The 12,447-nt window shown below is 40.6% G+C and overlaps 3 protein-coding genes and 1 pseudogene across 3 annotated transcripts in view; 2 read left to right on the forward strand and 2 right to left on the reverse strand.

Annotated features, from left to right (window-relative positions):
- Positions 1-934, reverse strand: part of mapk8ip2 (mitogen-activated protein kinase 8 interacting protein 2) — a 29,940-nt gene extending 29,006 nt beyond the window's left edge. Inside the window, exon 1 of the mRNA XM_046036785.1 lies at positions 885-934. The gene's annotated coding sequence lies outside the window, so the exon portion shown is untranslated. The remainder of the gene's footprint in view (positions 1-884) is intronic.
- Positions 935-1,262: 328 nt separating this feature from the next.
- The window catches only part of LOC123961427 (zona pellucida sperm-binding protein 3-like), a gene marked incomplete in the record, with an annotated part of 791,580 nt that continues 780,395 nt past the window's right edge, over positions 1,263-12,447 (reverse strand). Inside the window, 8 exon segments of the mRNA XM_046036827.1 lie at positions 1,263-1,377; positions 1,572-1,861; positions 1,951-2,033; positions 2,118-2,235; positions 2,355-2,532; positions 2,631-2,734; positions 2,896-3,014; positions 3,136-3,621. Coding sequence (XP_045892783.1) covers positions 1,319-1,377; positions 1,572-1,861; positions 1,951-2,033; positions 2,118-2,235; positions 2,355-2,532; positions 2,631-2,734; positions 2,896-3,014; positions 3,136-3,600 — 1,416 coding nt within the window.
- LOC123961610 lies at positions 3,599-7,267 on the forward strand (annotated as a pseudogene).
- The window catches only part of chkb (choline kinase beta), a 14,272-nt gene continuing 11,115 nt past the window's right edge, over positions 9,291-12,447 (forward strand). Inside the window, exons 1-3 of the mRNA XM_046036833.1 lie at positions 9,291-9,850; positions 10,613-10,721; positions 11,344-11,457. Coding sequence (XP_045892789.1) covers positions 9,492-9,850; positions 10,613-10,721; positions 11,344-11,457 — 582 coding nt within the window. The 5' untranslated portion in view covers positions 9,291-9,491. The remainder of the gene's footprint in view (positions 9,851-10,612; positions 10,722-11,343; positions 11,458-12,447) is intronic.

The following is a 12,447-nucleotide window of genomic DNA, read 5'->3' on the forward strand; positions in this document are numbered from 1 at the left end:
GGGGGGGGGAGATGGGTTGTGGAGCAGAGACGATATAACGTCAGTGCCGTTATGAGCAGGCTGTCCTGGATGCAGGCAGAGCTAAAGCCCGCAGGCTGGATAAGCAGCAAACTAGTGGCGCAGCACCAGAGGTAATGGGTAGCCAGGGGTTCTCTGATTCAGTGTTCCCAGTCCCTGTTATCCGTGATTTTAAAGTTTGGGTATTCTTGTTTATTGTTTTTTTGGATCCCATCAACATCGCGTTTGTGTCAAAGAGAGAGAGAGAAAGTGCTGACAGCTGAAGAGCAACTGAACCAAAACAGACAGACATAATGAGCAAAACAACGTCAAAGGTTTTAAGAACTGGTGAATTCTTAGGACTCAAACGATTACAAATAAAGTGCCGCAAAATAAAATGCGAGAAGAAAATCGGCTAAAGGTAAGGTAAAAAAAAAAAAAAAAACCTAACTGGGTGCTACAAATAAAAAGACTGGTGTTATAGTTTCTCTCTGCACCTACGGTAGGCTGTGTATTTAAAATAATAGTGTTGTGTATGCCTATAATGTTTATACTGTAATTTGAAAAAAAACAAACATGAAGCCTAATCATGAAAAAACAAACTAGGATGTAGGCCTATATGGTAATATTGTCAGGTGTAAAAGCACATAAATCCTGGTTATCCATACTATTCAATCTGACATGTATGTCAAAGGCATATTTTAAACATAATCATCATAATAAGCCATACAAAACATAGCCTTATACCAGAAAACACATACAAACGTGGGTGTATTTTATGTTGACATTAGCATCGCTTTAACATGATCAGAGGTTACAGTTTTGCTTCTTTTCTATTTACCATTGGATCACAGATTATAAGAGAATTATAAATCCGTGGATCACACCTCAGACTTCAAATGGTTATCATGCGGTCCTGAGCAGGCGCAGAGTGGAGCTGTTTACTGCCCGTGGTGCTGAAGTGTATAACCTGTATAAGCTGCAGTTTGCCATTTGTGCCACACGGGGTCGGTACATGTTCACTCACAAACCTGACCAGCCTTTGACAGAAATGCATTTGTATTACCCTGTAATGACCTTTATTCGCTAAATAAAAGGATTCACAAAGTTATTCAGCTACCAAACAGTAATGACATTTATTTTCTTATTTATGTATTTGGTAGTTCATTGTTGATTACATTTTTATGGAGTAAATAGAGCGGAGTAAATATTTTCTTGGTTAAACTCAACTATTAACAAGCAGCAACAGAATAACATACAAACAGTTATGAACCAATGTAAATGTTTATTTTCTTGGTCATAGCCATGGCAGGAAATTGAGTTAAACCTTTTCTTCAATGTGGAAGGGACCCAGGGTTACATCACCTTGCCATTCGAAAACTAAGAAAGAAAGGCAGAAGACATGTGTTACAGTAAGCACCTCTGTGGTTGTCCTACAACACAGACACACATTTAACTCATCATGATATTGGTAACATTATATCAACTCTGATAAAAATGTTGCAATATGTTGACTGTTCAATTTTCCTATTATAATATCAAATACTTTAGACAGTTAATTTTTATCAACGTACTTTCCCTTTGAAAAACATCACGCGGCTTCCTGTAAGGATTTTTAGTTCCACTGCCACCACCAGGTACACCAGTGCCAGGGTAGGCAGGTACACCAATGACAAATGATCCAGGTACACCAGTGCCAGGGTATGCAGGTACACCAGTGTCAGGGTATGCAGGTACACCAGTGTCAGGGTAGGCAGGTACACCAATGACAAATGATCCAGGTACACCAGTGCCAGGTTGTCCAACTACACCAGAGTCACAGGAGCTACAAGCTGCATCAGCTCTGCTGGCCTCCCTCCAAATACTAATAAAGAGAGGTAGAAACAGTAAATATAGAATCTATTCCCCAGTCACACATTTCATTAAAACACATGCACACACACACAGACTTGCCCACTGATGTAGGAACAAGATCTATGTTCACTATCGACTTCATCGGCAGCAGATGTTGCTGTCAAATGGCAGGTAATGTAGAGCTGTTGGAATAATAGAGGGTTTGGGTCATTATTAGATGCCATTTTTAAATATTAAAATATTAAATCAGTCTTGGAGATCCTAACCACTCCAGTGTTGTCACCCTGGAACCTGAAGGCCTCCATCTGGAACTGAAGCATGTTGTCTACAGTGCGAACCAAGAACTTAGAGGTAGAGCCTGTGAGCTTAGCATCAATTAAACACCTGTGTGCAGAAAAACAAATAAGATAAAATAACATTAGGGATGGACAATAATGCGTTTGGGTTTGTGATAATATATTCTCACTGAACAAAACTTAATTTAACTCATTAAACTACCTCACCCATTGTTATCAATGAAGGTATATCTGGGGGTGGAGGTCGCGTCAGGTGTAAGAGCAGCTACACAACTGTCCACATAAATACGGAGGGGAACATGGAAGTACTGCTTGACAACAGCCTGAATATTAATCATGTCTCCCAGGGAATACTGGTAGCTTGGCCTCTCACTTTGCCAGTCATCTGTGCAATGAGATAAATGCATTTATAGCAATGTAGACCAATTTTAAATCACAGCTCCAAAAAAGTTAAAATATAAAGAAAATCTTTCTTTAACTCACCAGTCATGAGTTTCAGGGTGAAGTATAAGAATTCCTCAGCCACCTTAACCGCAGAAAATGGGACCCATAGAGGGTCAAGAGGAAGGCTGCTCACATTTTGCTTTCTAAATGATTAAACATGTTTTCTTAGAATGCAATGTAGTTCACAGACTAATGTGCATCATTTTCTTAGGCCAAAGGGTATGGATCACACATCAATCTAAGGTTTTAGTGTCAAATTATGTTATTTATTTCTTACCCCACCTCTTACTGATAGTCTACATACCTTTGGTAGTGACATTCCACAATTACAGCAGCTTGGTTGGTTCTCACCACAGGAGCAGCACCCATAGGTTGGGGATTATAATTCAGGCTGAAGGTGTAGATGAGGGTATCTTCTGTCATCTGTATTATTACAAACAAATACCATCATACGTGAACATATTTTATTGTTATTTTAATTAATATTCTCATAAATTAATTATTTATATCTTTTCTCAGTGAATGTCATCTTTGTTGTTCGTACAGCTAATGAGCTGCCACAGTCTTGCAGTTGAACCGTAAAAATAAACACTTGGGCAGCAGTGTCCACTGCAGTAACACCACATTCTCCCAGGGTAAGGTCAGCAGCATTGATGAGCTGTCCAATCCCAAAAAAGTCCCTCATGACTTCCACATGAGCATCCGTCTCTGTGCATGCGACAGCAACAGATATAGCAGCAACAGGCTGTCTAAACTCAAAAGGCCCTTGGGGTTTGACGTCAGGCTTCGGATCTTCAGGGTATCTCCATGTGAGTGGTTGCTCGAATGTCTGCTTTGACTGTTGGAGACCTATAGGCACCGGTGTCCTGGGTCCCGGTTTCCCATGTGGTACTGGCCTCGGGTATTTAGGTAGTGAGGGTCTGTAAACATCTTCTCTCCACTGAGCATCACAGAAGCTGCTGAGCACGGCCAGTGCCACAAAGCTGACAACAGTACACTTCATCACCATGACTTCACAACAAAGAGCGGTCTATTCAGTTCACTAGGTGCTGTTTGGTTGAAATGAGCAGCTACCTTTATAATACAGTGAGCATGTTTACTTCAATTATATTTCCGCCCCTTCTGTTGGCCTCTCCCAATCAGACCTGACAAGCATCCACCTTAGTCAATGACATCAGCTGCTGACAAAAGCGATGCCCACAGCTCTGATTAGGTATCTTCAGCTGAGTTTAGATTATTTATTATTCAAATGCATAAAATGTGACTGTGGCAAGAAAATACAAGTAGACTAAAAATAGTCTTTTAAAAAACAACGTACTGTGTTGTGCTTTCACAAATCAACTTAAGGGCAATGTACTAAATGAAAGAAATAATAGCATCATAAGGGTCATTAGAAAGTTTCTATTCACTTTTCTTCAAGCAAATGAAAAATAAAACATGACTAGATGGCAAACATGTACTCAGAAAGTAGTGACCATGGGTTAGGTCCACCTGCCCTCAACATGACATGTCAAACTCTATATTTTGCCAAAGTCCATTTTGTGGAGGGCTGCAAATCAATATGTCTCTAACCAGGACAAACTGATTTAACCACCAAATCACGTCAGGTGTTTTGTCAGTTTTGCCTGCAGTGAGTCCAGAAAACCTCAATATGCTCTTCTGTGCTTCTGTTGTTCTCCAGTGATTCTTAGGCAAAGAGATATAAGGAGAAAATAATGCTAATATTTAGTTTAAAACACCAATCAGTTGTGACCTAATGAAGACTCTATTCACCACCTGACAGGAATTTTGGGCTAAGTGAGTCCATGACAACTGTTTGTTTGCCCTTTAAACTATAACATATCTCTCAAACCTCCTTCACAATACAGAGCAGGGACAAGGTTTACAGAATTATTTCTTTCCTTTATTTTATACATTTATTTTTTTCAAATAAGAACACATAAACAGACTTAATTTATTTGAAACCCATATATTTTTTCTGTGACAAAAAAAAGGTTCACTTAATTTGTTCTGACAATGGAGCTATCATCAAACTAAATATAATGTCTTTAATTCCTCACAATCATTAAAAAATATACTAAGCTAATATTCATTCATATACCCTTTTTAATTTTGCCTATAGTAATAACTCCAGTTCAACCTATCTGCAATTTAAATTTGACTGATATCTAAGTTTTAAATATCCAAAAGGATAACAAAGATATCTTTAATTAAAATCATAAACTACATTTAGGATATATTCAGTTTGTGTTGCATTTATGGTAAACTGGACTGTACATATTTTAAACAAATGTTTTGACTTGTCATAAACGAATTGCTAGTATACAGTATGTATCTTGCATCAAATTCAATGGAATTAAATTTTTTCTCATACAAGGAGGTTAGACTTCATCATGTTGTAATGTTTTTGTAAATAAACTTAAAGATAAGAAGAGCTATTTGTTTTGTCCTGCCCTGCTGCACAAATACAACATGACCTGCATGTTGTAGGTCATACAGACCCTGTGAAGGTTTTGTTTTGAAATTGTTCAAACAAGCTGGAATTAATTCATTTATAATCAATACCACTGAGTGGGCTCCCTATGGCAACCATGACTTAGAATTTAGAGAGAAATACTAGCCATTACATTTTAGTATATATGCAAAAGGATGTTTATTATCAAGTAAACTGTTAGTATCTCGTAATGCATCTTAGTAGATAATGCAGTAAATTGCAGTTTTGAGTTTACTTTTTTGGTCTCTAATCTCTTCAGTAAATCACAACGGACCAACCAGTATTGGAGTACTTGATTGGCAGTCGTGAGCAGGAAATAGGATGTGGGTTATCAACAAGTCATCATCACCACTACCTTATAAAACTCAACATATTTGCACTACATTTTTCACAGCATCTGCCATTCTTTTGTTACTCGCTTTGTGCTGTGAAGCCATGGCATTAAAGTTGAGTGGTATTCTTCTAGCACTTCCCTGCTTGGCTGTCTGGCTGATGCTCAATATTTCATCAGCTAATATTCCCACCACCACCTCAGCAACCTCTGGCTCTGAAATACCCACCACCACATCAGCAGCAGCAGCAGCAGCAACAGCAGCAGCAGCCGCCTCAAGCTCTGAAATACCCACTACCACCACCACATCAGCAGCTTCGGGCTCCACAATACCAATCACAACCACCAAAGCAGCCTCAGAGACCACAGGTTCCCCAGCAGCCCCATCAGCCTCAGCAGCCCCAGCAGCAAGTATTTCAAACTTGTGAAGTGGCTGACTACTACAAGATACAGTGTGGGGCTCCTAGTTTATCTGCTACAGTAAACTTCTGCTTTGATGGACCCATGTGCTATTATGGCAAAGTTGGTAAGTATGTCTTTATTCCTCACAAGACAACATGAATAATCTACACTTAAGACAGACTTAAATGTGTTCAAATGGTATAGCATGAGTAATGCTTTATAATATGTTGTTCTCAGTGACTCTTCAGTGCACCCAGGGCACCCAGTTCATCGTGGTGGTAGCCAGCAACACCACACTACCCAACAATTACTTTCCTTTGAAAGGATCAAAACTACAATCCTGTTGGCACAACATCACCTTTTGCCATCTACCAGTTCCCTGCCACTTTCTGCAGCATTGTCATGATGGTAAACACTGTGACTCATTTGACTGTTTTCAATTTGGTTTGTATTCATCTTTGTGTAGATATGTTGACTTTGGTCATTGAGGTTGCCCTGGTTCCTCCATCACCCCCAGTTGCATCTCCTGGACCCCTGCGTGTGAAGCTCAGGTTGGCCAACGGACATGTATTTTGTGTAGTCACTCTCGAGCAGAAAAGGTGGCCCACGGCTCCTTTTACATGGATGCTGACTACCCCGTCACAAAGGTGCTCAGGGATCCTGTATACATTCACATCCAAATACTGGAGAGGACTGATCCCAACCTTGTGCTGAGTCTTGGAAGATGCTGGGCAACTTCTGACCCATACCCTCCGAGTCTTCTACTGTGGATTCGTGGCTAAGAGTAAGTGGTCTGACTTGGAGATAGGCATATAGAATTTTTTTTATACCATACTCAATCCCTGTTCCGCACAGTCTCCGCTTGTCATAGCTGACCCTATCGTGATGACCATTACCAGACCATATTGGTCCTTGTGGGTGCCTCATCAGAACTGTTGTACCCAGCACACCCACAGTGATTTATTTTCAAGATGTTCATCTTTGTAGCTACTGGAGCTGTCAATCCCAGAAAGGGAGGGGCTACAGTTCCAGAGGTTATGACGCTTCTCAAGGAAAAGGTATTGGATCCTACTATCTTGTTTTGTTTTGCTTGTACATTATTGTTAATATCACCTTATCTACATATTTGCAACCAAGACATTTTGAACAGGGGTATATTCACTGCAACACAGAGTGTGTTTCCAACCCTCTCCTGGAAATAATTGTGAACATAGCTGAGCTGCTCCAAAAAGAGGAAGTTGTACAGTATTCACATTGATGATATTCACCACAAATATGGTGTTTGTCTGAAGTGTTTTTGACTAAGATGAATACAGGAAGCTAAATATATCATGTTTGTGATGTGTTATACAAGAACAGCATGGCTTGTGGATATCAGTAAAGTTAAACATATCTTCAAGAGTAAATGATGTCTGACAACAACATGTGTCTTACTTACCTCAGGTTTGACAGCAACTTACAATTGCCCTGAATACACAGCATGTTGTTGTCTGGCTCTGGCTCAGCACCATGCCCATGCTACGTTCCAGGCAACTGGGAACTTGGAAATTTCTGACCTCTAACTGGAATAACTACCCTAGAATGCCACTTGAAGTTGGATTTTCTACTTGTGAATTCGGAGAAAAAATATGTAGGGTGAATTCAGGTATATTGGGACATGAGGTAATTTGGGACAGCATAAGAAAAAAGCCTTTTTCTTTTCCCCTGAAAGGTTTAAGTCAAACTTATTGGTGCTAAGACCTTGCTGTGAATGCACATAACTAAAGTCACATGACATAATTTATGTGTCATCACATGGGGGTGTGTGGTCTGCATCAAACAAGAAGTTGATCCCAAAAAACAAGAGTTAAAAGAAATGACATAGGCTTCAGCTTGATTTAGATCTGTGGATTTATTCTTATGATGAATTTAAGGTCTGTTGCAGAATAGAATAGCACCAAGAAACAGATAAAAAAATAAAATAAACATGTTTGACAACATGTTGGAGTCTCTAATGATTTTAACATCTTAATCAAAAGTCTATAGCCTGTTGACATTTGCTGATGTAATAATGAATTAAGCTATCACAACAAATGATAGGCTAATACATAACATCATGTAACTTGAGACATATATTTATTTTATTTTTATTTTATTTATGGTTAAGAAATAAGTTTAAAATACTTTTTGAAATATGTCAATAGGGTTAATGGCTAGGTTGTACACTAATAAAACTGTGTCCCAAATTACCAAACATGCTGTCCCAAATTACCAAACATGTTCCTGAAAATGAGTTTTGTGTCAACTACAACAAAATGGTGAACCAAGCTTTGTCAAAATAATTTCTTCACATAAAAAAAGCAGACATCTTGAGGAATTCAGAAATATATCGTATGATGGGTTACTTTTTTAAATTTATGAAATTAAGGAGATCACAAGATAGAATTACCTGAATTCACCCTACCACTCAACTTCACCAGTAGCAGGTGAATAACGTCACACAACAATGGCAGCTCCCATGGAAGCACACATAAAACATAAACAGAAAGGCAACATAAAGTGTATCTCCATGTATTTAAATGAAAATAATTCATGCTTTCATACAGTAAAACCTTTTCTGCATGCAAACTGATATAGAACTGTTTTGCCAATGTTATTAGATAGCTGATTACAGTAAATAATCTCTGAAAGTAGGCCTAATCTTCTGTTCACAAGAGTTATTCAGTAAAATGTTAAAAACGCCAGAACATTTGAAAACATTAGGAAGTATAATCTACAACATTTACTGTCTTTTGAGGATTACCACTTCAGTCTATTGTTTTCATTAAAACGGCCATCATTTTAATTAACACCAAGGACAGTGCCGAGGGTGCAACTGGGTGTTCACTTGACAGTTTGTCACAGTCAGTCATGTCTTTCGTTCACTTTCAGCGTCAGGCACCTGGAACGCTCTGAAACTCGGATATTTCCTAATTCCGAGCAGTCTAGAACACGGCATGACTTGTAAAGTTACCTCCTAGTAACGACCAATGAGCTTAGCATGTGAACACGGAAATGAATTGTGATTGGACTTTTGAATACGCCTGTCTGGCTCAGCCCGCTCAGCCCTATGCTGCGTTCCAGGCAACTCGGAACGGGGAAATTTCCGACCTCCAACTAGAAAATGTAGCCTAGTATTGAACGCCACTTGAAATCGGATTTCCAACTTGTGAACTCGGAGAAAAAATATGTACCCCGATTTCACGAGTAGCAGCCGAAAGACGTCACACAACAATGGCAGTTCCCATGGAAGCACATATTGTAAATGGTAAACCATAAACTAAAAGGCAAAGTAAAGTATTAAATTAAAATAATACATTGGCCTACTACTATCAAATAGTAAAACTTGTTCTGCATATAAATTGATGTAGAAATAGTTTCCCAGTTCCGAGCAGTCTGGAACGCGGCGTCACTCTGGCTCACTCCAAATCATCGATTGCTGCGCGTGCGTGGAAGTGAAACAGTAATCTGAATATACTTTAATAGTCGTAATCAACCGCCCCCCACGCGATTGAGACCGTCCAGCCATGTTTGGCTCTTCCAGTTAAGTAACGTTAGCTTTACCGGCGAACTGCGTTTGCCAGCGAGTCCCTCCTGCAGCGTCAGACCGACATTTCAGACCGTTGTGTCTTTACTCTTCGACCGGAAAGTCACGATGCAGTCGGGTCGAAATATAACCAGTAACATTAGCAGCAGCAGCTGTGGCGTGGACAGAGCAGGTAAACCGGGGCTTTTCAGCAACATTCATACTGTCACAACAGAAGACACGGGTCCACCGGCGGAGAAGAAAGGAGTGGGAGGCACGGTTATCGTTAACGAGAGAAAGTTGAGGGCCCATAGCCCCTTGTTTGGGGCCAACTGTGATGACGACTCTGAGGCAGAGGCTTTCCGGGATGGGAGAACCGAGGAGGTTGACCGGGACACGAGGGGCAGGGCGTTTGCTTGGTGCCGAGACTTTCTCTCAGGGTCGTGGAAGACCATCAAAGAGGATGATTTTCAAATCAGCATCGTCAGGTAAATAATGTCGGCTGTCCTGAGGATAAACTAACTGTAAGAGCATTGTCATAAACACAGAGAGACTTAAATGTTGAACTCTAACATTAATGTGTAGGGACCGCTATTGAGCGTCCATGGTCTACAGTAATGACATCATTCACATAGCTCACTGTAACTAATTGTTTCATCTTTACATCTCTGATGATAATGGTTCCCCATCTCGTTTGTCTTGGGATCTTTTAAAATAATGTCTGCTTTTGATCACAGCAAGTTAAATAGCCCTGAGTTGTGAGCAGTTCAACAAAAGGGTGACTTTCTTTCTTGGATAGTTTCATTTGAAGGGTTTATAGCGATAAAGAGGGGAATGTATCTGTGTAGGCTATATCACAAGGGGAAAGAAATATATAATTTGTGTACCAGAAGTATGGTGACCCCTGCAATGTTTCTTTGGGCTCCATGAGTACTGTCTAAAGGTATTTTCGCTGTTATTGAAATGTTCTGTCTCTTTGTGATATCCATTCTGCATATCTGCTACACTATAGGGTTACCATTTATTTCTGTAAGGAGCCCTCAACTTAGAGATGCTTAAACTAAACCTGTGTTGTACTGTTTGAAGTTGACTTTGCCTTTATATTCTGGCAGAAGGCATGGCCAGCAAGGGTAAATGCAACATAAAGGTATTCTAAGCAAAATGTTTGGGTGTTGTCTGACTAATATTTATGACGTGAGGTCATGATAACTGTGCTCATATGTGATAACACTGGTGTTTTTGTTTTGCAGTGGTGGACTGAGTAATCTGCTGTACCTGTGCTGTTTGCCTGACCATGTGCGCTCTGAGGGAGAGGAACCTCGCCAGGTGCTCCTCAGAGTCTATGGTGCCATCTTACAGGTGGGTCTGTCTAGTAGGGGTTCTTGTGAGGTATATTTTCTCCATGAATGTTTGTGGCTGCACATATTTAATAATCATGGAGAGAAAATGATATACCATTGTTTCAGTCAATCTACTTTAGCAGATGGGGCGGCATTAGCTCCGTCTGTTAGAACCCCTGGTGTCGTACGATGGCAGTCCACTGCTCCTTATTAGGATGCGTTAAATGCAGAGAACAGAAGTACCCTGCCCCTTCCCTTTTGGGCGGCACGGTGGATTGCACCGTGGTCTCACAGCAAGAAGGTCGCTGGTTCAAACCCCGGTCGTCCCGGCCTTTCTGAGTAGTGTTTGCATGTTCTCCCTGTGTCTGCGTGGGTTTCCTCCGGGTGCTCCGGTTTCCCCCACCATCAAAAACAACAGTTCTTCAGTCAGTGCAATTGACCGGGACACTGATGGAGTTGGTCCCTGCACAGCGACTGCCCACTGTTCCCTCGAGGGATGGGTTAAATGCAGAGAATGAATTTCGCTATGTGTATGTGACAATAAAGTATCTTCTTCTTCTTCAGTGCCATTGCCCCTTACATGGAAGCAAACCAAAAACAGCATCATACTGTGTCTGACTGTGTGTGTTTCTTTGATGCAGGGTGTGGACTCCCTGGTGTTGGAGAGCGTGATGTTTGCCATCCTGGCAGAACGAACTCTTGGGCCAAAACTTTACGGCATCTTCCCTGAGGGACGCTTAGAACAGTACCTTCCGGTATGATGCACACATACACACACTGTGTGCCTCTCTGTGGCGGTTTTGGGGGGGAGCCAACAGGGACCAGTGCCCCTGTAACACAGACCTTGGACCCCCCTGTGACCCTCCCCTTAGCGAAAAGTCTACAATAATCATAGTAATATATCTGCCTTGCGACGATATGGGGCTGATGTGAAAGGCAGAACAAATGTGTCTCAACTAGTTGGATCTTTTAGGATTTACAATGCCATTTACAACTGCCATTGTTGTGTGACGTCATTCGGCTGCTACTCGTGAAGTTGGGGTACATGTTTTTTCTCCGACTTCACAAGACTTCAAGTGGCGTTGCAGTAGTTTTCTAGTTGGAGGTCGAAAATTTCCCAGTTCTGGGTTGCCTGGTTATTGAACTTCGTATTATTCATTGCACTGAATTGAGAGTGTCTAAACAAAATGAGCCGTTTCAGTTTCCCTCGTAAAGCAAACATTTATTTCGTGATAGTCTGACGATGTTATAACTGACCACATAGTTGATCACTTAGTTATGGTTTTGAAGCTAGATCTAGACAGGCTGTCACCTTTTCAAGTAAGCTGCTCCTACAAATACCACGCCATCGACACTGTTAAATCAACATCACTGTAATCAGTTTAACACATTGCTCGCCTCAATCTACTTGACTCGAAATGTACATTAAACTAAATGCAAATATTGTAGACAATATTTTTTTCCCCCTCATTAAAGGGTAAATTATTATCATAACAATATAATAATACATTGCATTTAAACAGCAGTAGCCTACTGGTCCTACCAGGCTGGACATGCAGTCTGCCAAAATATGTATCCCCATCCGTAATGCACTGTCAAGTATTTAATTTTGTGTATACTTCACGTCAGGACTAATAACAGGGGTGAATAAGAGAGAGAGAGAGAGAGAGAGAGAGAGAGAGAGAGAGAGAGAGAGAGAGAGAGAGAGAGAGAGAGAGAGAGAGAGAGAGAGAGAGAGAGAGAGA

The sequence above is a fragment of the Micropterus dolomieu genome, linkage group LG22 (assembly GCF_021292245.1).
Source record: "Micropterus dolomieu isolate WLL.071019.BEF.003 ecotype Adirondacks linkage group LG22, ASM2129224v1, whole genome shotgun sequence".
NCBI lineage: Eukaryota > Metazoa > Chordata > Actinopteri > Centrarchiformes > Centrarchidae > Micropterus > Micropterus dolomieu.